Here is a 25,189-nt window from a genome sequence, read left to right as displayed (position 1 = left end):
TGACAGATATACCCACCCTCTGAAATCATTAGGAAGCCAAGGAGCATGTGGCTCCTCCAGCCTGCTGGTCTCCCATCAGCCATCAGAAATCTGTGCTATGGCTTTTTCCTAGCACATTAAGTTTCTATCAAAATTCCACTCTTGCACTTATGAGCATTTTGGGAAATAAGGATTTGACGTGGGCATATGCAATTAATCTTTGATACAGGCAAGTCTTAAAAAATATGTAGCCGGATAAAATAACCAAATTGGCTGATTCAGGCTTATGTACAGAATAATAATGCACCAAAATATGTTGTCTCTTTCTATCAAATGTGTCAAATACTTAATATCTGATCATGATAGTTGTTGAAGAATTTATCAGTTAACCATTTCCCACCTATGGTGCCTCCTTTCCTCAGGACATTTATGCCATTTATTAATATCTACTTCTAGTTATTTGGTATATATGATTTATCAAAATTAAGTCAATTGATCTAAATTATTTTTAAATAGAATCATTAGGAGGAAAAATAGTTTTGATGAAATACAGAAGTAAGCCTCAGCAGTTAGGTCTACAAAAATCAGAATATATTATTTGCAGTGTTCCACCAGTGACCCTCTGAAAATCTTTCCATGATCAGGGCTAAAGCATGCCAGGATGATATCAGTAAAAAGTTAGTCCTTATCCTAAGCAGGAGAGAGAAAGAACAGAGTTGCCTCAGGTCATTGCTATGTTAATTTTGATAGAATAAATGTGCCCAGAGGGTCAATGATGTTAACATGACCTCATCAGTCCAGAACAACAAACAATTAAGCAAGAGACTTCACTACAGATGCTCGACTTTGCTATAGCAACGATCATCATTAACATATTTTAACCTTTCATTAGATATTCAAGAGAAAGTAAAAAAAGAAAAAAAACCCACACCACCCCTAACATATTTTAACCTTTCATTAGATATTCAAGAGAAAGTAAAAAAAGAAAAAAAACCCACACCACCCCGAAGCATTTAAAATGTGTGTCTTTCTTTTCAGCATGACAAGTTTCTCTCCTTTAATGCCATGAGTTGTTTCTTCTTTTTTAACGAGGAAAACCCTCAGCTTGACAGTCTTTTGGACAGCATTACAAATATCAACAGTGGCTTTTCTAGTGTGAGAAAATAGGAAGATAGAAGGTACATTGCAACCACTGAATTGGAATAACTCTGGTGCTGCTGTAATGTCTCCTCCGATGTCCCTGACACCAAAAATGAGACGGCGGCATGCAGGACCAGGAACAGCAACAACCACAAGAAATTCAGCAGCAAATCCAGTAAAAGGCAGAGTCTGTCTCCAGTGCTGGTAGCTGCATGGCTGGAAAAGGACAGAAACAATGTGGTCCAGACACCTGGAGAGCTGAAAATGAGTACTGCTGTCAGGCTGTTTCAGGAGGTTGCTTTCTGGACTTCAACTGCACACAAGTGCCAGAAAAGGAATGGTCTCAGCTAACTAAGCTTCTGTGCTTATTAAATAGGACACAAAAAAGGGAAAAGTAGAAAAGAGAGGGAAATGCAGTAAGGAATGAAAAAGCTACACAGCTGTGTTTTCCTGTTCTCATGAACTGAACAGCTGAGGTGGTTTTGTTTGGAAAATAGTTTTCTTTATTTTTAATTTGTACCAATTTTTTAAAACAAATTATATGAACCAGATTAAGGTGCAATTTTTAAATTTATTTTTTGCCTTGGTTGTGCTGAGATGCAGGTTACCTCACATTTGAAATCTAAAGACAGTGCTACAAATGAAAATCACCCTTTCTGACCCCAGTGCATCTTGATTAATCTTTTTTTTTTCCCTATACTGTTTGTCTAGGACATTTCTCTGGAGCTGTCATACCACTGACCCTCTGAGCAAGCTGTTTCTTTCACAGAAAAGCTTCCGGGCGTTTCTATGGTTGAGGCAGATTTTGCAGGTTTTGTAGCCTTGGCTATATTGGAGTGAGGAACCCAAATCCATGACTGTAGTTGTGTGTTCTCAGCAGTTTTGAAAGTCCCCTTCCTAAGTAACTTCCAATGCAGATTTGTGGGCATCATCTACCTTGCTAATTTTCATGGCTAGATAATTTTTCAGCTGCCTGCTGTTTTCATTTTTCTCTAATATGAGAAGTGAAGCTTTTTGCCATGTTGCAATCAATAGTGATTACTGAGAGAAGAAAGAGTCAAGAGGGGGCAAATAAATAGTGTGTTGCTGCTCTAAGAGCTGCAAATCTTATCTTTGACTCAGGCAGGACTTCAAAGGACCTGTCTCAAAGCTGATGAAGGTTCAGAGACCCTTAGGGCAGGGAAGACTACCATGATTATCTAGATGTTCTAGATGTTCTTCCTTCTCAAACAAGCCCTACCATTCCCCCACAGGGCATATTCAAACATGTTTTTACAGTTGGCAGAACTGGGAACACAGCCTACTGGTGAAATCTGGCACACTGGCATATTGCCATCAAATATTAATTAAATTATTAATTAGCTTCCCTCCAGGCCTGCAGCTCTGTTGCATCAGTCGCAGGGTGCATCCTTTGGAAAGCCTCTCCCCAAGAGGAAGAGGCTCTTCTACTATGTCTGTCAGACCAGAATATGATGCAGGAGGCACCATGGTTGTAATCACATTAGAGATACACTAGGAAAATCTTTTGATGGAGTCACCATTTATACTGACTAAATGAGCTCTTTTGCCCAGTGGAAGTTAAATATTTCCCTAAACTGCACAAGCTATACCAGTAAAAGAAAAATGTACTGGTAAGAGTTTCACATACTTAAGTGAAGTTGCTGGCATAGCTATGTTGGAGTCATATATTAGCTTTGTTTTTGTTGTAGTCTTTGGATTGCTGTGTAATTGTACTGACAAACCATTTCATGGTACAGACAAGCCCTAACTCGCAGCCATTAATTTGTCTCAAGAGCTCATTCACCTGTACTCCCTGTGCAATTTTTAAATCCAAATATAACATTTCCTGTTTCACCCTGTCATTATGTTTTGTTTGTTTTCAGAGACATCTGAAGGAAAATAATTCTGAAATTAACTGGATACAAGTAGGAAGCTGTGTCCTTGGCACTTCAAGATTGACCACAACTGTAAGAAAAAGCTGCTCATGAAAGTGTCCTTCTTGACTCATGGAGAGCATACAAGGCTGTAATTTAGCTATAATAATAGTCCCCTGTGAAACTAAACTGCTTACTTGTCCTAAATAAGAAGTCAAACCAGCTAATGTCTCATGACCCTTTGAAGGGACAAAGCTCTTCTGTACATATTTATTAGGGAATTCAGAGAACGATGCCAAGTCCAATCCTTCATTCTTATTGCGCCTGAAATTCCAGTTATTTCCTGAACCTCTATAGGGCATATGCAAAAGGAACATCCCTTACTGAAACTGCCTGGTTGCTTCCTTTGGGTTCTGGTTTTGGGTTTTTTTTTTTGAGAAGGAAAGGGTAATAAAGGATTGCCTAAGGTGGACATTCATTTCTTTAGCCAGTCTTACATGCTTCGGGTTAAGGCTCAAAACTGGAAATGACCAGATTTTGCCACTTTTTCACATGATGAACAAAGCACAGTTAGTACCATTGCACAACATGTAATCTGCCCTGGAAAGCAAAGCCACTCCTCTCACAAGGCCTGGGAGTGCCTAAATTATGTAGCATTGCCATCTCCACAACCCCTTGTACTGCTAGTATCCAGAATCACACTAAAGTTATTATATTCAGCAATTTGCTGAAAATGCATCCGCAAATGGTAGACAGAAGCTGGATCTGAAGAATTAGTGTCCATGCCATCCCTATCCACCTAAGATAGGTCCATAAACCTCTGGTAGTGATTTGACTTTCAGGGAAAGCTATCAAGAACTGATATGTAAATACACAGTTGATGTGCCAGGGATTTCCAGAGTCAACAGCAGCTTGATCAAAGTGGCTTCTCCAGAAATCAGCAGGGTGGAGAAAGGGAATGTGTTTAGAAAGCCTGGACACACCCTATTTTTAGTTCTATTGAGAAGTTAAAAAGCAAAAACTCCAAAAATGCCTCAGAATACTTTAAAGCAAAAGTCTTTTCAAGCAGACAGTAAAGTGTCTTCAGACTTGTCTATTAAAATTCTACTGAATGATTAATTTTCACTAATGCAAATTAATTTAGGATTTCTTAATATTGTCTCACATTAATTTATTCAATATAAATGTTCATCCTCGTTAAAATCAGTTTCAATTTTAAAATGTTGCTTAGAGTACTTTGATTCCATGCATATGTAGCATACAATGTTTTGCATATCACTGGTTAATATGGCTTGCAGGTGTGTACAAAAGTGTCTGTCACATCACTTGTAGGTATTTTAAGTACATATTAAGCATTTAAAAAATCTATATGTCTCTTTTGGCAGCTCAAAACCGTCCCATTTGTTTTGGCAGCCTGATATTTGAATAAAATAATTTTTTTTGTATTCTACTGACTTTTTTCTCCTTTTTTTTTACTCTATTGCTGAATGTGATGTCATCTGCTGGATTTCTGAAAGGTATGATATGTTACTACCATGATTTACTTCAGTAAAGTACCAGGTTTCTATAGAAGAAAGGAGGAGAGGAAATCCAACAGCCTTCTGGACTGCAGTGGCAGGATGTGCCAGCCGGTAGAGGGACTTGCAACTCTTCTCTCTGCTCAGCACTGGTGAGGCCACATCTGGACTACTGTGTCAGTTCTGGGCAGCCTGGTGCAAGAAAGATGCAGACATACTGCAGTGAGTCCTACAAAAACCCATGAGGATGGTTGAGGACATGGAGAGTCTAACATACAAGGAGAGGCTGAGATAGCCTAGAAGAAACAAGGTGTCCTCTGGTTGCTGTGAGTGTTAGGATGGATGTGAACAAAGTGGGATGCAGTAACTTTCCCAACAAACCTAAGATTCTTTCATATATCCTACATTGGCATTTGGGATCTAGTGAAAAACCCAAAGGCTTATCAGCCCTTTCTGGAAATTCTTCCCTTCAAAATGCTTCCAAAGAAGCGAGTTCTCTTCTTTGCATAGATCCTCTCACGTAAGGAGCCTGGTTCTGTCACCCTTGTCATGGGATGCAATTCTGTCTTGTATATTCAGCCTCACTGAGTTGAATGAGTTTCATTCTTCTAAGTAAAGATGGCAGTTTAATGAACTCTGTAAATATATGGGCAGCAGAGATGTCTCCCACATCTTTTCCTCAGGCACGTGAGCCAACAGCCTGTCCTATGACAGAAATGGGAACTATCCTGGCTGTTCAGTTTACCTGACACAGCAGGACAATGCCACTTGCATTCAGTTCTGGATGAAAGACAAAACATGGTGCTCTCTTGTGCTGTGAAGAAAGGACATCCAATCTTGCTGGGGAAAGTAGAGGGGAGGAAGGAGACATGAGGAAAGATCCTAATAAAAGGTTTGTGTTCAATATTAAAGACTTAATAAGTATTGTGGTTCCCTTACAGCATACAGATGACCACAGTGATTTCATACTGTTTGCTCATACATGTTTGACAAAGCTATAATGTCATGGCAATCCTTGAGGGACGTGGTTATCACTCCCAGACATTAATGCTCAAGAAGACTGCATTCAGGAAGGGAAAGCCATTTTTAGCTGAACACAGACCACAATTGCTATGCCTGAAGAGAATACAAGTGTATTTAAATAATAAGATATTTGCTTTGCAAAAGATTGGCATAAGCTTTTGCGCAGACTTGTTAGCTTAAAGGCTTATCTCTTTTAATGCTAAGAAGTATTTCCAGTGAGTTCTCACTGAGGACCTGATCAGAAGCAGCTGTTTTCACAGCACTCCACGTGTGCATAAGCCCTTAGTGAGACAGAATTTTCTGTTTGGATGATCAACATGCACATTTGTATATATATATCCAGCCTTTGTGCCTAGGAAGATAAGAAGAATCGACTCCCTGAATTCTTCTTTAAACTCCAAAACTCTTTTGTTTAAATGACACATCACAGGAACACTTATCTACCACAATGCTCCCAATAAGAAGCCACTGTTTATTCACTTAACACATATGATATCTTTCCTACCCCTTCTATGACTGTCCAGGTGTTTTCCTTACATTTTTAGACTTTGATGCAGCTTTACCATGTACATTTTCAACTTCCTGACACCATGTTAAAACTGATAGTCTCTGAAGAGAAGGTTCTCTTGCTTCTACTTCATGTATTAGTGGCAGGTTTTGCTGGACTTTTTTGTTCTTTAGTTTTCCTCCTTTGTTTTCTTAGTGTATCTGTGTGCTGGGAGTGTTCTTGTGCTTTGCAATAATAAATCTCTTTGATAAACTTACTCTGTATCTTTTCTTAGGTTTTTGTATTTTCTGAGATAACCTTTCACAACTCTTTTTCTCTGGGACTGATAAACTGTGTGGGCTTGATGTAAGGGCAGACTGCCAGCTGCTGGCAGGCCAAGCAGAAGGAGACCTCACCCTGCATTTGCCTTGCCTTTGCTGCTCTTGTCCCAGTCCACTGCTGCCAGCTCTGTCCAGAGTGGGGGTACCAGGATGGATAGCTCAGTCTGACCCTTTTAATTTTCTCATGTAACTTTAAATTCCTCATATTTGTTAACATTTGGGCATATGTGGGAACATTTGCATGGTGTGTCAAGGGGCTGATTTCACCATGATCTAAGAAATGATGGTACATCCATGTTTCTTATCCCCTTGTCCTCTGTGACATTGTCCCTGCCAGCAGTGCTGGCAACCAGAGGCTCAGGCCAGCCTCAGAAATCAGTACCTCTTCCCAGGGCAGACTCAGATGTTATGATCTTCCTTTCTTGCAAATACTCTACCCTTCTGTAATTCCTCTGGCTCTCGTGATGCAGAGGAAGGATCTGAGTGGGGCTCAGGATTGTCCCACATGGGGCACTGAGCTACTTTGTCAGCAATAAGACTCTTTTCCTTTTTTCCTCTTATTTCAGTTGCCTGCTCTCTTAGGTTCAGTGATCACATCTGTTAGTATTTTGGGACCTAATGACACACAAAAGGAGAGGTAGAAAGAGCCTTTCATTCTGAAATTACATTTCTACACCAGAAGCCTGGTTTATACTGCCACTGTCTGTCCACCATACCTGCTGCAGCCCTTTCCTGCAAACACACACTCAAACAGTTCATGCAAATTTTCCCACAGCTAACAGTTTGTAGGAGGAAGTGAGAGACATTAAGGATTTTATTGCTCTTTCTGTCCTGGAGAGTTTGATTACACATTAATCAGTTAAAAACCATTTTTACATTACCATGTTTTTTCTACCCATGTTTAAGTAGGTATAAATATCTTCTTACAAATGTTTACATTATTCTGCCTCCATTCCTCATCCTCTGAACCCCATTTTGAGCCACTGTTAATGCTTCCCAACCGAGCAGCCCTTTCCAGCTGGTGCAGTTAGGCAGGTCTGCAGCCCCAGGCTCCCCCACGCCCTCCAAGGATCCTTGACAGCCCCTGCCTGCGGCAGTTTGTGCCATGCACATTGTTCTCAAAATACCTCATGGCCCTTATGTCTCATTGTAAAAAAAGAGAATTAAATCCATAATAAACTTAGACTCAGATCTACAAGCATATTCATATTTTTAAATTATATCAAAACCAGAGAGGAAACGTGCTCCTCCTGAGGTCACTGAGGTTAAGGTGATGGAAATGTTATAACAGGTCTCCATCATCTTGAATCTCACTGCCTTTGGTAGCAGGAACTGAAAGTCCACAGCCTCAATTACCCTGCTGAGAGGGGCAGATAAAATGCCTTGGTCAGAGAAAGTAACTGAACAATTTGGGTTTGAGAAATGCAGAGGGTTTTTAATGCTGAGCACAACAGTTAGAATACTTCCATTAGGTTAGTTTTGTTTCTATCTGTCAGAGTCCAAATCTGCATCTTCTGCTTCCCTGCAAAACCTCCTATCTGCCCCATTAGAGGCTGCCTTGGGCAAGAATGCTTTTCCCTCCACACTTGCCAGGTGTGATTTTCCCACCAGAAAAAAAAAGCACTTTATTATTCTTCAGGGAGCGTAGGCTGGAAAGGAACGCCCAATTCTCCACAGATTAGGATCGTAGGGAAGGGAAAACCTGGAAGTCCAATTCCTACTTGAAAGAAAAAAGAGTTTTTTGGCATCTTTGCTAATGACTGCCTTGGGTGTTTGCCCCGTAAGCTCCATGTCTCGATGCCTAAGAAAGCTAAAGAAGTGCCTGCTGACACCTGTCTGCAGTTCTGTGAATACACAGGTACCTTTCTTAGAGAAGGACAAAGTTGCCATTCCCCTTATGGAAGAACAGGTGGAGAGGTTAGCCCTAACATATTTCTGTGATGTAAGTTTAGGACAGCATTTGGTAAGGTACAGCAGTTGTATGCCCAGTTGCAAATATATAGGCAAGGACAAGAATCTCACTTCTGACCATCCCTCAGAAACTGATCATTCCTGTAGCAAAGGCACTGAAAACTGCACAGTGCTCAGAAACAAGGACCTGGCCTGACTAAAATGAGGTGTGGAGAGGGGACTGCAGAGTATTCAGCACTATTGCCCAAGTTTTGAGGATGGACAGGCTCTTTTCTGGTGTGTTTATATTTCCCCAAGTTCTTCCTTTATCATGTACCACATTTCATTTCTAAACTTCCCTTCCTCATGCCCGAACGTTGTTTGTTCCAATCCCCTTAGTCTTGCTATTTGCAAGCGTGTACAGAAGTTTAACCCTCTGTCTTTCCAAAGCCAGCTGTGGCTTTGCATATTTTAAACACCACCTCTGTCAAATAGGAAGCAGCCCTACTTAATGCCAGCCATTCCTCATTAGAGAGACCACACGTGTAAAAGTCATGAGAAAAGAGCAGCAAACCCCAGGCTAATGCTGAGCAGGAAAAACCCTTATGCTTTGTGAGCCCTTCTGGCTGGGCAAACCCCTGCTTAGGGAGTCGTTAGCTTTTGCTAGCTCTTATTAGCAAGCAGGCTCCTTCAGTACTCTCCTATTCTTCTCCAAAGCCACCCTACCACACCTCTACAGCTTTCTCTTGATGCTTTTCTCTCTGTTTAGTTTCTGATACTCAGAAGTTTTCCTGTGAGTATGCATCTATTCTATTTCAAGATAACTGGCTCTACTCTACCTGTAAGGATCCCTCATCTCATATTTTGTCTAAACTTTTATACATTCCTCAGCTTCCACACAGCAATCACTGGCCAATTTCTAAAGTCTTTACCCGACTGGACTGGTTATCTTGTTGGATTAGGACAAAGCGTATGAAATACATTAATGCTTGCTGCTGTATTAAGAAAGATTACTCTTTTTCAAAATTTGGAACTATTTCCTAATGTTTTATTCAGGTAAGGAGTAATTTGCTTTTTAAGAATGTGTTTTAAATACTCCCTCAAGTGCAGCAGTTTGCAGTTTAAAAGTTTGTATTAATGGCTCTTTTTGTTTTCTCAAAGCATACCTTCAGTTCAATCTAAGTTAACTACAGAAAAGGTCAAAAAATTTTTTCTAACTTTTCTGGAGCACAACTAACTTAATATTTAGCAGCTGACAGCTGTGGTGATTACTTTTGGATTATATCTAAAGTCTGCTGGCATCTAATTACTGTGATCTATGAACCAGGTAATTAAGGTAAAAACTCCCACATTTTCTTATACCTCATTAATGTATTTCCTTTGAAAATTGTTAGCTAATGATGGTACATTAAGAGTTTATCCACTACATGACAATGAATAATTAACACCTTTGTCCTGGGACATTAAAGGACAGAATGGTGTTTAACTGCTCAATGTGACGACAATTATTTCTTAATTTACAGTGCAAATATCATGCAAGTTTGGGGAGAAAGGACAAATCAAACCGGGAAAATGGAATGGAAGGAAATTACTGCTTTTCATAGAATTGCAGAAGGATTTGGACAGGTAGGGACCTGAAAGGTCATCTAGTTCCAAGCCCACTGCTGTAGGCAAAGACATCGTTCACTCATTTCCTTCTTTACCGAGAAACTTCAAGCCCGGTCTGCACGCAGGACCCCTGACTCACCTTCCCCACAACCTCTGTTTTCAAGTTATAACTGATTCCAAATGTGTGGTATCACCCCGAAGACTGGGATCAACACTTGGGTCTGAGTGTTCCAGGCACTGGTAGTGCAAACGTTGCAAATACATCTCTTCCTCAGTAACCAAATGCAACACATGACACACTGCAACAAATGGATTGGACATGGGGCAATGGACAAGCAACCTGTGGTTATACAGGGCACATAATCACATAATTTCATATATAAATCAAAGTTTTCTTGAAGAATGTAAAATGAATCAAGCACAAGAAATCTCTGTTGTCATGTAAAAGCTGGCATGGAATAAATTAATTTGCTTCAGGACTACTCGGGACTGGCTCTGCTCTTCCACGTGAGGCATGTACTTGTTGTAAAACAGCATAGCAAGGGAATCTATCTGCACTCAAGGATCTAATCTGAAAAGCCTGAAAGCTTCCAGTTTGATTGCAGCTGCTCTGCGAAATAACAGCGTTGGTGGGAAACCGTCAAGGCGTTGCTTTTGGATCAGAACTTCAAAAAAAGTTTCTCATGATCATCTGTTAGATCATCAAGTAATTACATATCTAGTGGAATCGCTGCCTACAGGCAAAAAAAAAAAAAAAAATCCTAATCTGAAACAGAATATATTTTGCTTGCTTTTAATTTTGTCTCCAATTATGATACATTATTAATAAAGCTACAAAAAGTAGTAAAGTAAGATTTTTCTGTAAGGTTTTTTATTTATAAGGAATTGAGCTAAACAAATGAGATAATTAGGAAAATTAAGGTTAAAAATATCGATTCCATATGAGAGAGAGAGAGAGAGAGAGATATGCATGGCTACTCAGGAAATCCTGCTGTAAGAAATTACAAGGCCAGACTTCCAGACACTAAAAGATAAAAGATTAAATCCATCCATCTTGGAACCGGTCTTTCTCGAGGCGCTGGGAACTTCCAAATCATCTCCTTCCCAATAATTCTACATTCCTATTAGGTCAAGTACTTCGAGCTTCTGGCTCACAGGCAAGCTTTCAATCAGTTCTCGGCCCTTTTTTCTCCCTGCTTCGGTGGACATAGCCTTTTGCCAGAGCTTCAGCAGCAATCCTCCTTGGAAAGAAACACAACACGGCATTGTCAAATTAGCATGGAGGGCAACAGCTCGCCGCATACCAGGGACCAAGTGCGCGTCTGGCAACAAGCACTCGACACTCTCCTGGGGACACAGAAATGTAGACAAAGCTGGAGCTTGCCGATGGGGCGATAATTGCTTACAAATGTGCAGGGAGACGCAGAGCATTCACTTAGCTCAGGATGCTTTGTATTGACGGACAACGCGGCTTGCTCCCTTGTCACCAGTGTTGCCGGTCGAAATGATTGAAGACTTATGGGAAGGTCCTCGTCTGCTCTGGCACATAGCTCCGTGGTTTATGGAGCAGCAGCCCGGGAGTTATAGTCAGGCCTGTCTTCCTGTTCACTCTAAACCAAAGAGTGTTCACTTTCTGCCAGCTAAGACCTCAAGCTAAAGAAGCAAATGATCCTGATAGTTTTGTCCAGGCGATAAACAGTGGCTCTCTAGGACATGTGGCTTGGCCAACCCAGCCTAGCAGCAGCACCGGTTTGCAGGATAGTCACTGCTCACTCCTCAACCCACTCAGTGTTCATCTTTAGAGTGGATAGAGGGGAAATCTGAGGGTAAAAATGTCTAGTGTAAGAAGAATTTATTCTCCTCCTGTTCTGCCTTTGGGTAAAAAGCTGATCTGACAGTCCATGTGTAGAAAAGCTTTAGAAGCAGCACAACACTCTCATTACAGTTCCTGCTGGACTAGCAGGGGCAACTGAATGAAAACAAAGAGTAATCAAACTCTGAATCAAGAAATCAAGTCTCACTCTGGGTTGGACAGGGTCTTGTCTAGGAGGTAGTAAGACCCTCTATCTGCTGTTGAAGTTTGCAGTACAGGTAGAGAACCCTGTCTCTCACAGGATGTATTTAAAAGCATCTAGAAAACCAGTGTATTTTGTCACCTCTGTTTTGTAGCACTAAGGTAGGGTCTTTCAGGTCCCTGCTGAGGCTGTGGATTTAGATGCAGTCAATTTTATTTTTAAAGCTCTTTTTTCTGATCTGCAAATCAGTCACCAGGCTGAATTAGGTGGCATTTAATTCTCAGCTGAATTCAAAGCTCATCCCTTAGAGCAAAGTCAGGGAAATCTCCCCCCTGCAAAGCAAGGGATTTCAGCTATGGGATTCATTATTGCTGCACCTGCATGAAACTTATCTCTCTCTCTCCTTCCATTTATGATGTTCAACATCCATACATCCTTTCCTCTCTCCCTGCAGTGCTGTCCTCACCTGATGTGCTACCCTGATGCTCTCATCCCTCCTTCCTGTCTTTCTGGTCATGCTTTTCCTTGCTGTGCTCCTCTCCCTTCCCAGAGATATGTCAAGAAACCCTGAATTGTGTCATAGGCTGCGAAGACAGCGATAGATCTGTTCAGACCCTTATTCAGATTCCAAAAAATGTGTGAAAAATGTGAGGGAAGCACTCTGTGATGGGAAGATGCTCTTTCATAGCACTGGATAGCTTTATTTCACATCTTTTTCAGCTTTAAATACAACTGGCGAGAGAATTTTCAGTGAAATGTACAGATAGGAGAGGATCACAAGCGCCATATCTAGGCATGCCAATTTTCAGTGTATTTTACATGCTATTTTAATTTAAAGATTCAAAATAACTTTGCTTCATAAAGGTCAAACAAAAATAGCTAACCCAGAAGTATCTATGAAAGAACTGAATCCTCAGGAGAGTGTAATTCTGTGTTGCACCACTGGATGGTGATGTACGACTTATTTTGGTGAAGACGATGAAGTCAGCATTGACTAAGTATACAGTTTTGCTGGGACAGATCTCTGTTAAATCAAAGACCGAGAGAAAACCAAAAACGGAAACCAGAACACTTGTGGACACAAAACCTGTTGCTCATGATAATTTACTTTTTGTTTGTTTGCTTGTTTTTGTTCAACTGGTCTAATAATTTCATTTACAGTTTTAATGGTTTCAGATTCAGCTGGTGAAACACAAAAAAGTCTCTGTTTTTAAAGTTCCTGTGAAAACTGGGACAATAAAGAGTAAGATCATCTGCTCCCCAAATAATTTTTTTTTCTCATTGAAATCTTTCATATTGTCAGTGTTATTCCACCAGCATTTGCTGTCTGGTGTGTTGTTTGCTTATGGTTGTATTTTTAATTGTTTTACTGTTAGTCTCTAAGATGTGTTTATACTATTTATATCAAACATTCACTGTATTCATATGGAGTAAGGTATCTAGAGAAAACAAGATCTTAAATATCTATGGACAACAGACATCTGTAGGTCAGGCTCATACCTGTTAATTTATTTGCTTTGTGAAGAGCTCTCAGTGACACCAGGACCTTATTTTGCTCTGGACTGAAGTCACTAATGGATGGGAGAACATCCCCTTTAACGAGCATCCTCTGGGGCAGGAAAGCCTGGAAGTCATTTGTGGTCACTAAGTCTGTACTGAAGTGAGTGGCGGCAATGAAATCTACAGCATTAGCCCAGTCTTCACCAAAATTTGCTTCTGGATCAGAGAGATATTTTAAGCTGAAAGAGAAGAAAATAAAAAAATGTGGCAGCTAACTGAACTCTGCTGTAGCACACACTAGTTGATCATTTATCCCAAAGGTTTTTGTTCAGTATAAAATCCTGAGTGGCCTCAGCACCACAGTGACTTGAAGCCTCCTCGAGTACTTCATATACAATTTCTCCTGGCAACCCTGCCTCTTGCCAGATTAAACACATCTCCTGAATCAAGCCCTGGCTCCCAGAGGGGAACCAGCATCTCATTTTAAGCCCAGAGCCTGGCTGGTCATCACAGTTTGTGCAGCCATCTCTCACCGGTCATGCCACATGCTGAGAGAGAGGAAGGAAGAGCAGAGCCTAAAGAGTAGATGCCTAAGGTAGGAGGGCTCATGCAGACTTTGCTAGGATGCCATCCTTCCAAAGAGGCCTGTGTTAGCGTTCTGGAACACATAATTACGGAATGATTATATGCAGGTGCTTTTATTGAAGAGCTCTGGGTGTCAGGGGTACAGACCCAAATCTGACTCAGACATGGCTTTGGGTTGAACATGTTTTTATATTCTATCATTATATAACTTTCATATTAATTATTAAACTTACATTGTTCTATTGCATACATTGATTTCGTCCAAGCATGGGTTTCTCATGGTCCCCCTCAAACTTCTAACATAGTTTTCTCATGATTCTTCTTAATGATTAAACAATAATTATAGTTAATTACTAAACAATCATCACATATCATTTGTCATATACTGGTTACACAGGTGCAATTTCACATGATCTGGCAAACACAAGGCCTAGCATTTCTCAGGGGCTACTTTTAACATTTTCCCAGGGCCCATTAAGCCTAGCTTTCTTTCTAACTCCTCGAATTTTCTATGATTTTAAAACCTTTTACTATCACCTGGAGGTGGAAAGATCCTCCATGGACACCACTCTATTCCCCTTACCTGTCATGGAATTTGGGGAGTGCATAAGCAATGGAAGAGGTGTGTGCCTTCCACATGAGGCCAAGGGCATCGTCCAGTTTGAAGGAGGAGAGGCTGGCAGAGCTCACAGCTTTGTGTTCTGTAGATAACAGATACTGCAGCAACAGGGAGCAAAAGGGGCAGAGAATGAGAGGAGAGGTTTAAACCAATTTATTTTTTTTTTATATGAGCACATACCTCACAAACTAATAAGCTAAAGGAAATTGCATTTGAATAGTTAATGGCAGTTGCTGTTCTTCGACTTCAACATTGCAAGGGTTTTGTTCACATAATTTCAGTATTTGGTTACAAAAAATTCAGTGGACTTCTGTATCTGAGTGCCATGGAAGATTCTGTATTGAAATAGGGGACTCCTTGAAAACTTGTCTATATTCTTTTGACCACAACTTTCTGAAGATTTTCAGAAAAATAAGAAAATTGTCCGTGTTATCATTATGGTTATTTGAGGAGTAGATATTTTACAATAACTTCTGAAACATGATGCATAGGAAAAATGATCTTATGAAGACAAATCCAGTCTTACTCTTAAACATCTACTTTCACTCACAAGGGGGACTTACAGTTTAACATTCCTGATCAGTATCAATTATTTGACTACCAATAAAAATGTTGACTACAGTAGTCTAGCTATAAAAAAATAGCTATTAAATCTATGAAGCAAGAAATATTGTTATTTTTGGGATTAGAAAACAGCTGAGTGAGGAGGAAAAAGAATCTACTTGCATAAATAGGTGTACTTCTGAATGATGTTTCAGCATTTTCAAGTTTTTAGATGTTTAAAGAAATAAATGAACCCTATAAAACCAACCAAAGGCCACCTTTTAAGGGCAGTGTTCCCTCTCTCACAGGCTTATTTTGCATTGCTAACATAAGCAGTATGGGAAGAATACAAATATAATTGAATACAAAGCAGTGTCTTGGAACAGAGGCCAAAATACAGAACTGTCTCAAAGGAAGAGAAAAATTCCATAATTTAAAAAATCCTGTTCTACTTATTTCTGACTCACTGTATGTTATGCTTTCCACTTTTCCTGCTTGTTATTTTTACATGAAGCTGCTATTGAAAACAAACTAAGCTCTCTGAACCTTAAAAAATGACAGTAAAAATACTTTTTAAAGCTAATATTTTGGTATAATTTCTAAACATATTTTTAAAAAATCATTTACTTCAAAAAAGGCCTTCCAGTCATCCATGAGCTTGGGCATGCGTGACCAGCAGTCTTTAACGCTGTAACAGAAATCATCTTTTTGCTCCTCTGGTGGCAATATTTCTATCTCATATGGCAGCTGCCCAAAGAGACCAGCCTCCACTGCCCCCAGAAAGGGTATAATTGACAGATAGTAATTCATACCTGTAACAACAATTAAAAGGCAGCAGGTGTTAATCACAAGGAAATGAAAAATTCCCACATAAGAAAATGAACTCTGTCCCACACCACGCAACTGTTTCAAATTATCATGAGTATAACTGTGTTCAGCAGTGGAATATATGCACTGAAATGTAATAAAGATGACACTTGTATTGATTTAGATATTATTTGTAGTGTTAGTTTATGCATTGTCCTTTAAGAGCCCTGTGTGAGCTTCCACTGTTTTACTTTGCAGGAAAGGAAAAAAGCTAATGGAAAAAAGTTAGACATTTGTAGGCTGTCATGGACAGGACAAGAAAAGTCTCTCAAATATTAATTGCAAATTAAGTACTCCACAAGTATTGTTGCTATTAAAAATCCCTCTTCTATGTACCCTAGATCTATGAGAAAGGAAAATGTTATATTTTACTTGAAAATAATAATTTTGCATCTAAAAATATTTCACTCACTGAAAATTTCTTGGATATTACCTCAGTTTATGTGTTTAGATTTATTTTATGATTATGGCTTTCTTTGGTCTGATCCGTAAGTTGGAGCAGTCAGACCCAGAATGTAGGAAACTCAGGCTCAGTTCTCACTCGTGCCAAATCTTTTCCCCAGTGAGGGTGCCCATAGGGCTATTTGATATTCTTCTCTTGAAAGGAGAATCTGAAGTTTTCCTCTTAATTATGTCCCCTTTGTAGAAATGAAGTTTAATAGTTTTGAGTGAAGAAAAGCCTGGGGATCTGCTGGTCTCCCTCTTGGGTGGGCACCTCTGAGCTGTTATGCTGAGAAGTCATTTGCTCATGCACGGTCCCAGGGACACAGACTACACTGATATTTTGTACAAAATCCCAGCAGTGAGGACCAAAATCATCAAAACCTGAACACCTACCATGTATCCATGTCCTCCTAATGGGAAGCCATTGCTCCACCTTATGGGAGAAGATCACAAAACAAAGTTCACAAAGAAGGGGGTGTGTGTGTTGGCTGTAGTTCAGCAGGGACTGGGTCTGCACACCTTAGGAGCAGGGATACTAAGGAAACTCGGTGTATTGCTCTAAGCATGAAATGATAAAAAAGGATGGAGCAGCATGGAGATGCTGTGGTCATGGTCTGTCGAAATTGATGCAGATATGAAACAAAGGATGGAGCAACACAGCAGTGTTGTGGTCATGCTCCGCTGAGAACATGCAGCTAGCAGGAGCTAAGCCAAAGGAATGAACCAAACAGTAACCAGAAGCTGGCCTTTGCTTCGTTAGCTCAAAAAAATATCTTGCTTTTCACACTCTACATATACTAATGACTCAAGCACCACATCAACATGAAATGTCACCTACTGTAACTTAACCTTTTCTCTTCCCTCAAAGGAAGCAATATAAATCTAGCTAAAGTGGGGAGGGAGGTTAGAGAAGACTCCATCATAACTTCTGGGATCAGTTAATAGGCTGAACTTGTCTTCTTCTCCCAGAGGGATGCATATTGGGTAAGAACACCATTCTGTGCAAGCTAAATTATTACCTCTAGCTAGCTTTAATTGGTGATTAGAATTGGTCAATATATTGCTTCAAATTCATTTTTGCAATCTGTCACTGTCATCAGCAATCTCTGAACCTTAATGTGTCACAGTGTTTGACCATCAGTGTGTTTGTTAATAAAGTGTGTTATTCAGCACACTGTTTAGTGTGAGTCCTTCAAGGGCACTAAGGGAGGAGTGGCCAGAAGCAGATAACATGCTTGACAGAACTGGAAATATCTACCAGCTCCAAGAGGGAGCATGGTTGGTGTGTGACCCTAAACGGGTTGGTCAAACCATGCTCTGATAGAGTGGACTGCTTGGTGGGGTCCTCATAATGGGGCACTGACAGGCTGGTCAGGCACAAGGGTTTCAACTTCTCTGGGGCTGCTGATGGAACAAATATAAAGGGTTCTATATTAAGAGAAACCCCTTGTCTCATGTGACACAGCTCCTAAATGTGAACCTGGTTGGGAATTCAGGAGGAAATGTATGGCCAGTCAGAAGAGCAAAGGAAAACTCTCTAGTGATGAGAAGACAGTGTTTCACTGAGACCCATTGCTTAACTGGCTCTTGCTTCTTGTTCACTGTTTTCATGAGAAGTATTGAAACCTTGATCTCACATCACAAAGTGCTTATATTCTTTTAAGTGTTTTTGCCTATGTTGTACATTTGCACCTGGTTGGGTGACTTAGAGGGCATAAAACAATGCAGGACAGGACTATACTGAATATTATTCTAGGCAAAGAGACTGATGTTCATAAGCAGGTAGTATCCCATACACCCGAGGTATATTAAATGTGAGTTTCTGGTTTAAACTCATTTCTGGTTTCATGTGACTACTTGTGCCAAAGAGGGCTGCTCTGAAGGCCATCTGGAAGCCTTCATATCTTCAGAACATTGAGAGATGTTTCCATGAAATCTCAAAGACTCTTTGTACATTCTTGCTTCAATAGGGTAAATCAAAGCTGAGTTTATACATTTTCTGGAGTCAACAAAATGGATATCAAGCAAACATGCAATATTTAGAAGTAAATGAAGAGCAGGAATTCAAAAACTGAGAACGTAAAAATGGTAGATTCTATTCCAGGAAGGTCTCCTGCTTGCAAAGGGCTATGCAGTGGCTCTCGTTACTTGACACTGTGTGGGACACCATCCCACAGAGCACTAGTGCTATCCAGACACAGAAAGGGAAAACTAAAGCTGAAGTGAGTACCACAGTCAGTTTTACCCTAGATTTACATTTTAAATTTTATCTATACATTCACTTGAAGATATATACATTTAACTGCTGATTCACAGCCAGAAGCTGAATCCGAATGGCCACTGAAGGAAAAACATTCCTGTGGCAGGGAAGATACAGAGCTGCTTGCTCAAACCTACTGACAGGTCTGGGGAAAAGGGGAACTTACAAGAGGACATCAAGGAAGCTGAGGGAGCAAGGGACAAGAGTGATGGAGGGAAAATATGCTAAGGGAAAAAGAACCAAGGATGGTATAAGAACCACAAAGATTCCTGCTTGGCATTTTCTCACAAAGTTTTAGTCTGAAGTGCAAGCATCTAACCTGAAGAAATCTGCTCTGGACTAATTGTAAACTGTAAATATCTACAAATATCTACAAATATATATACCTGTCATAGTGTTTCCCACTCATTTTCACCTGAAAATTTGCAGTATAAATATTTTTAAGGCTGCAAACTTGGGTTTTTTTTCTCTTTCCTCAACTAAGTATTCAGAATCAATTAACTTTCATTTACCCACTCACACTTAGGTATCTTGCTGCAAGTTTGGGATGGAGAAGTACATAGTACTGAAATTATAATGTAATAGAGAAGTTTAAGAGGAGAAATATTTTCAGATGGCCTTCAAGGACACTAATTAATTTTGGAGAAGAACAGTGTAGCAGCATATACTTACAGGACCACCAGCTTCTTACAGATTGGCACAGGAGCTCTCCATTTTCATAGCCACAGGAAGTCACACCAGAAGGATCTGCTAACCTACCTGAATGAATCAAATGAAATAATACAACAAATACTTCTCAAACTTTTCACACAAGAAATCCCACTGAGATGAAAAAAATATTAAGGAATAAAGCAAGTAGATTTTTGGTTAGAGAAGCAAAACAATCACTGTTGCTTTGCTTCATAAACTAATGTCCTAGAGTAGTTGAGTTTCTCATTGCATAGTAATTCAATTGTGTTTTACAGTTTGAGTTATCCCTCACTGTAAATGTATTCTGCGAATTTACTGAACTGTTTGAAATCAGGACATCACAGTATTTCTAGTGAGATATAAATATACATTTACATGCAGACATGAGCCCATGCATAGCTGAAGCATCATTTCTAATAGGTGTAGGGCTGCTAGTTCAGGAGAGCTGCTTAACGAGCAAAATAGCACAAACTAAACGTACCAGTAATTGCCTCACCTAATTGGGTTGTGTGATACAGAATCACTCCCAGCTTAATCACGCAGACAAACGTAGCCTTACTGTGAAGCTAAGCATGCAAACATTGTTGTAACTAATTAGCAAAGTTTGCAAGCATCTGTGCTGTAGAAAACATGCAAAACATTTTGCAATTATTCATGACAGAATATTTTACTTTAAGCACGCGGCATGAAGAAATAGCCTAAGTCCTAAAAGAATACCATACGTGTACATTGAGCGTTGTCACGCAGAGTGTCAGGAAGTCTGCTTTAAGTGCATGACATGCAATTAGCATGGCCTTGTGCAATGCTATCTGCTTGAGCAATGCTATCTGCTTGAGCTATTCCAGAAGCTCCCAAACTGCCCTGCAGAGCACTTCCTCTCTGCTCTCAGATGAGTCAGCTGAATAATGGCAGTGTCATTTCTGTCAGATTAGAACTAAACCTCATTACCAAACCAAATTTTCTGATACTTACACTCAAGAAGAAGAGATGATCATGAACAATGTGCATACAAATTATCCTAATTATTCTCCCTAGCTGACTGGGCAGAGCTTGTGCTTTGGGGCATGCTAGCTACTCAAACCTGTATCTTTCAGTAGCCAAGCACTGAGAACATGAACTTGCTATAAAGAGGGTTGCAGTTCAACCCATTTTTAAAATGAAGATTATATATTTTAATATTTACGAAAGATTCAATTTTTCAAGATTTTACTTCAACAGACTGTCAAAAAACAGGCAGCAATAGATCACTGGTGTGCAAAGGGGATGAATGGGAAGGATAAAGGCTAAGAAGAAAAAGACAAAATGTTGCAAAAGAATTGTACATGCAATTTACCAAATATTGTTAGCCTTGGAGTTTCAGGAAAATGAAGATTTCTCTGGCAGTATCAGCGATAATTATAACATATGTAGAAATTGGAGCTGGAAGCATTAACTGCACTTACGGGTGTCCACACCATTTTTGTTGTCTCTGCTTCCACCTATTCCCTTTGCTTAACACGATTGTTATTTCAGTCTTCAGGTCTACCCAAGCCAATCTGTATAGTCACTGCCTTCCAGCTGTGTTATTGATAACTCTGTGCAACCTCATCCACAAGATTTCTCCACTTGTTTTTGTGAAAATGTTGTTACTGAAAGTGTTAAATGTAGTTATTCTCGTCTTGCTGATAAAGAACTCCTAGCACATCCTCCACTTATCTGCAGACATCTTTTAGCAACAATTATCACTAAACTCCCCTTCAGGTGTTCCTTTACCAGATTTGCACTTCCCTTGTTCTGTAAAGTATCATTTAAAAACTCTCATTCTAAGCTTTGTTTTTACAAAGGGAATAAATGCATTTCTGAACTTTGAAAGAAACCCCAACACCTGTATGATGAAAAAAGATATCAATTAGCCTGACACAATTTACCTTTGATTCACATAACCTGTGCTTTATCCCTTTTTCTATCTGGTTCCATGTCATTAAATATTCTTTCCTCTATACTTATGCTAATGTCTTGTTTACAGCTGATAAAAGACAAATAAATATATGTGTTCTTATCTCCTTTTTTCTTCTTAAGTACAGGCACAATCTTTCCTGCTCTTCAGAGCACCTACAATACCATGTGAATCTTTCTTAAAGTTCTTGATCCTGGATTTGTTCTTCTGTATGTGAAGTGGAGATAGAGTCTATCCTGTTTCCTCAGTTTCTGTATGTAGGACTCTCAGTTTAGCTTCATCTCCCAAGTGACAATTTCTGCTTCCACACTCTTATTCCTAATAGCCATGCTGTCTCAAGTTCTTTGTCTCTGATGTAAATTTAGGCAAATTACTGATTTCATTTCATGTCCCTGAGTGGATTATCACAAATCTTTGTACCACCCTTATTAAGTAACAGCTTCACTTGTTCTTCATGGTTTATACAGAACCATATCCATAAAAATATTCTCTCAATAATATTGTTCTTTCAGGATGAGACAGAACTGTTAATTCAACAAATTTTGTAATATTTTCAAAATTCTGTTGTCTTGCACCATACACTGAAATCCTGCTTTTGTTTGCCCAAGCTTATTATGTTGACATACAAATGCTTCAGACATTCGCCACTAATCTATCCCACCACCTATCTGGATTAGGTTTAGCCCTTGCTAACCTCACTACTGTATGCACCAGAATTGTGTTATTCTTTGTCCCTTATCCATTTATCCTTCAAATGCTCGCATTTTTTTACTACAAAACTACTTCCAGCTATGTGATATTTCTCCTTTTAGTATTTTTTTAACCTTCTGGTTATGTAAATTAAAAAACTTGTCTAAGTGTCAGTCCTATGACTCTTTAGCAGGTGACAGGCCATTTTTATCTGTCTGTGCAATCAGGGGCAAATTTTCCCCTCACAAACCATGTCCCTTGTGTCTGCCTGGAAGTTGTCACTGCAACAAGGCACATCCTCACTTTGTGGATGAGGCCATGCTCCACAACTCCTCCTTTCCATCAGGTCGCCACTCAACTGTAGCTGCTGCATCCAGTCATCTTTGCCTCTGCCTCACATTGGGTCAATTCTCCTGCTGTACCAGCCATCCATTTCATCTGCTCTCCTTTTTGTATACTTAAAGAAGGGAAAGAGGAAAAAGCTTGCCTAAACTCCAACCAAATTCTTTTTTTTTTTTTTGCTATCTGTTCACGAGCTAGTTTCCTGCTAGGATTTTCCTTACTATCTTGTTCTCCCCGTTTTGACTTAGGAGTTAATTTTCCATTAGGTGTGACTAAATCCTGGCAGTCTTCCTTCACCACCAGGTGCAGGACCTCCATCTTCTCTCAAACCTACAGTGTCACCCAAACCACCACCACACGTAACTACAGGTTACATCCAATAAAGAAAACAACAGGCAGAGGTTTGCATTTGTTTACCCCTGATAAGATATTGCAGCCTTAGCCTTAAAGAACCTTTCACATGTGTTTCTGTGTCTGCTCCCCTGGCAGGGACAACAAGCAAACCAGAATGCCTGCCCTAGACAACAACCAGCTGTTAGGGGATAAACCCTTAGAATCTGGACAGAATTTAAAACAAAACAAAATAACAAACAAACCCCACAAATGAGCAAACAAAAAAAAACCCCAACCAACAAACAGAAAAAACTTCAATTTTTTTGTAACAACGTATGTAGAAAATAAGGCTACTTCTAAACAGATCATGAAGAATAAATGGAAATAATTTCTCAGAAGGAGATGTGGACTTTCAAATATGTCTTAGAAATAAAATTCAAACCATATCTAGAAGCTTGTAACCTTAACAAAAATAAAAGCCTATTAGTGAACAACTTAAAAGCATCATTGTAGAATGCATGCCCTGAAATCTATCTGCATAAACTGAAGCAACTGGGGATGACTTCCCAAAGATTTTCAGTTAGCTGAAATATTGCCCATCTATACCACAAATCTGGATTCTGACCTCTTCCTAGAAGGAATTTTAATAGCTGCTTCTCAGCAAGGTAAGGGTGTTCACTGAGCATTTCTTTTTTGAATTGGCCGCTCTGTCAAAGTTTTCACTGTCTGAGGCCATACTGGGCTTGTGAGGCAGAAACCTTGGAAAGAAAACCTCTAAGCAGGTCTGGTAAACAATTTGCTAGGCCAGCATCATAAGGAAATAATTCATACCTGTACGAAATTGCCATCCATGCTGCAATGGTAATCCCCAGAGAATATTGCCACTGTTTTGGGGTCCAAAGGCATCAAAATATTTGGCTGAAGCACTTAGCAAGCTCTTATACACTCCTAGTCGATCTTGATAGTTCCAAGCACGGATGACAATTTTGTTGTCCTTTACTGGGAAATCCAGCAGGTTTTCAGAGGCCAGGTCCCACAGAGGGGGGTAGACATCTTCTCCAGTGACATCGTTTTCACTCTGTGCCGCAGCAGGCACAGAACTCAGGGTGACAGTCACTACAAGAAGAGCGTGTATGCCAAAGAGGAGACACATTGTGAAGGCTTGTGACCCAGGTGATTGTGGCTGCTGGGCTTTTATTGGTAAAGGTGAGGGCTGGACAAAAAGGCTGACTCAGGCACACAAGCCTTTGTCTCCCTTCCCTTTCCCAGCCATGACCCTGACGTGTGGTTGCCAGACTAGCAACTGTGAGCCATGCTCTGTCCTCTCTGTGGGATCTAGGGAGCACCAGCAGATGTTTAAGAGGAATCAATCTAATCCATTTGGATTAGAAACGTTTGGAAAATGTCCAAATCTGTGCTGTCCATGACATATATACACACTTCCAAATGGCTGAGGTGCTACAATACTGATTGCACCGGTGCACTATAAAACTTTCTGTGTCCGTGTTTCTTACTAGCTGTCAGCTTCCCTTTCCCAGCCCAATTCCTTTGGATAAAGAAGGGACAGCAGGGGCAGAGTTCTCACCTCAACACACACACACACAAGCTATGGGTGAGGTATTCTGAGGAGGACTCCAGGCACTGACAAAAGAGCAGCAGTGACATGCTGCTGGTGCTGCCGTTGTCAGCTTTGTATTTTGGCCTTGGGACAACTGCCTGCAGCCTTCAGATCATGAGAGTGTTGGAAGTAGCCAGATCAGTCTGTCTTCAGGCCATGTAGCACCTGGCGAGCTGTACTTTTAGTACTGGCTTGTCTTATGTAGAAATGGTCATCATTAAAAAGTTCTAATGTCTCCTATTAAACCTCCATGATCCTGTAGACTCCAAAGGGAATGCAAAGGTGTGTTAAAACACCTCCAGTGATAAAATTGGTGTTTAAGTTGTACTCCAACAAAAGTGAAACTCTCCAGCTGCCTTCATCTCACCTACTGTCAGGAATTCGAGGACTTTATCATCCTCAGCTGCTTTTTCTCAGATAAGCAATGGTTGCAAAAGAACACTCAGCAAACAGACACGTGGTTTGTTATCTCTGTAGTCTTTTATTTGCATGAGAAAAATTGCAAATGCTGCTTTTCTTTGAAGTAATTCTGTGAGTTTCGGTTGGGCTTTGTGTACCTAAAAACCTTCAACCCGTGGGTGGGTGCAAGTCAAAACTGGCTGCAAACTTCTGATAGTAAATTCAAAAGAAATGTATCTCTTCAATTCAAAATTGTTCCATTTACTCTTTTTATTAAGGAGACTTTCTAGTAAATAGCAGAATTTTTCTATGATCACTTATAATTTTTTGTCTGCTTGCTCTTGAGTGACTGAGAAAGAAACCCAAACGATTTTGAAATACAGTGTTCAACAGAGATTAACACAGATCTGAATATGTTGCCTTGAAGAAGTTTCGAAAAATCAAGTTGTTCTTTTATTAACTTCTATGGATGGCACTTATCTAACACAA

At 40.0% G+C, this 25,189-nt stretch overlaps 2 protein-coding genes across 5 annotated transcripts in view; one reads left to right on the top strand and one right to left on the bottom strand.

Moving 5' to 3' along the window:
• The window catches only part of THEMIS (thymocyte selection associated), an 83,200-nt gene extending 72,626 nt beyond the window's left edge, over positions 1-10,574 (top strand). For 2 of the 4 annotated variants that reach the window (XM_038132318.1, XM_038132316.1), the window contains one exon: positions 3,003-10,574. In XM_038132318.1, the coding sequence (XP_037988246.1) occupies positions 3,003-3,012 (10 nt within the window). In that variant the 3' untranslated portion in view covers positions 3,013-10,574. The remainder of the gene's footprint in view (positions 1-3,002) is intronic. The other 2 variants (XR_005256363.1, XR_005256364.1) reach the window with 2 other exon arrangements.
• Positions 10,575-10,708: 134 nt separating this feature from the next.
• On the bottom strand, positions 10,709-23,874 carry C3H6orf58 (chromosome 3 C6orf58 homolog). The gene is made up of 6 exons (XM_038132319.1): positions 23,515-23,874; positions 19,365-19,451; positions 15,749-15,933; positions 14,543-14,676; positions 13,375-13,613; positions 10,709-11,100 (listed from the first exon to the last, which is right to left on the bottom strand). The coding sequence occupies exons 1-6, from the start codon at positions 23,834-23,836 to the stop codon at positions 10,973-10,975; spliced, it is 1,095 nt and encodes a 364-aa protein (XP_037988247.1). The 5' UTR covers positions 23,837-23,874; the 3' UTR covers positions 10,709-10,972.
• Between the last annotated feature and the right edge of the window lie 1,315 nt (positions 23,875-25,189).

Source organism: Motacilla alba, chromosome 3 (assembly GCF_015832195.1).
Source record: "Motacilla alba alba isolate MOTALB_02 chromosome 3, Motacilla_alba_V1.0_pri, whole genome shotgun sequence".
Lineage (NCBI taxonomy): Eukaryota > Metazoa > Chordata > Aves > Passeriformes > Motacillidae > Motacilla > Motacilla alba.
The sequence above is the reverse complement of the archived record's forward strand: the minus strand, read 5'-3'. Positions and strand labels throughout refer to the sequence as shown.

What these genes read in the sequence shown, in the direction of transcription:
- C3H6orf58 (XM_038132319.1), bottom strand. Translation starts at nt 23,836, where the DNA reads ATGTGTCTCCTCTTTGGCATACACGCTCTTCTTGTAGTGACTGTCACC. An exon ending in ACTGGAAGGCCTTTTTTGAA is followed by an intron (nt 14,677 to 15,748) that starts GTAAATGATTTT and finishes CTGTTGCTGCAG; the next exon opens with TATCTGTTATCTACAGAACA. An exon ending in CAAAGCAAATAAATTAACAG is followed by an intron (nt 11,101 to 13,374) that starts GTATGAGCCTGA and finishes TTTCTTTCCAAG; the next exon opens with GAGGATTGCTGCTGAAGCTC.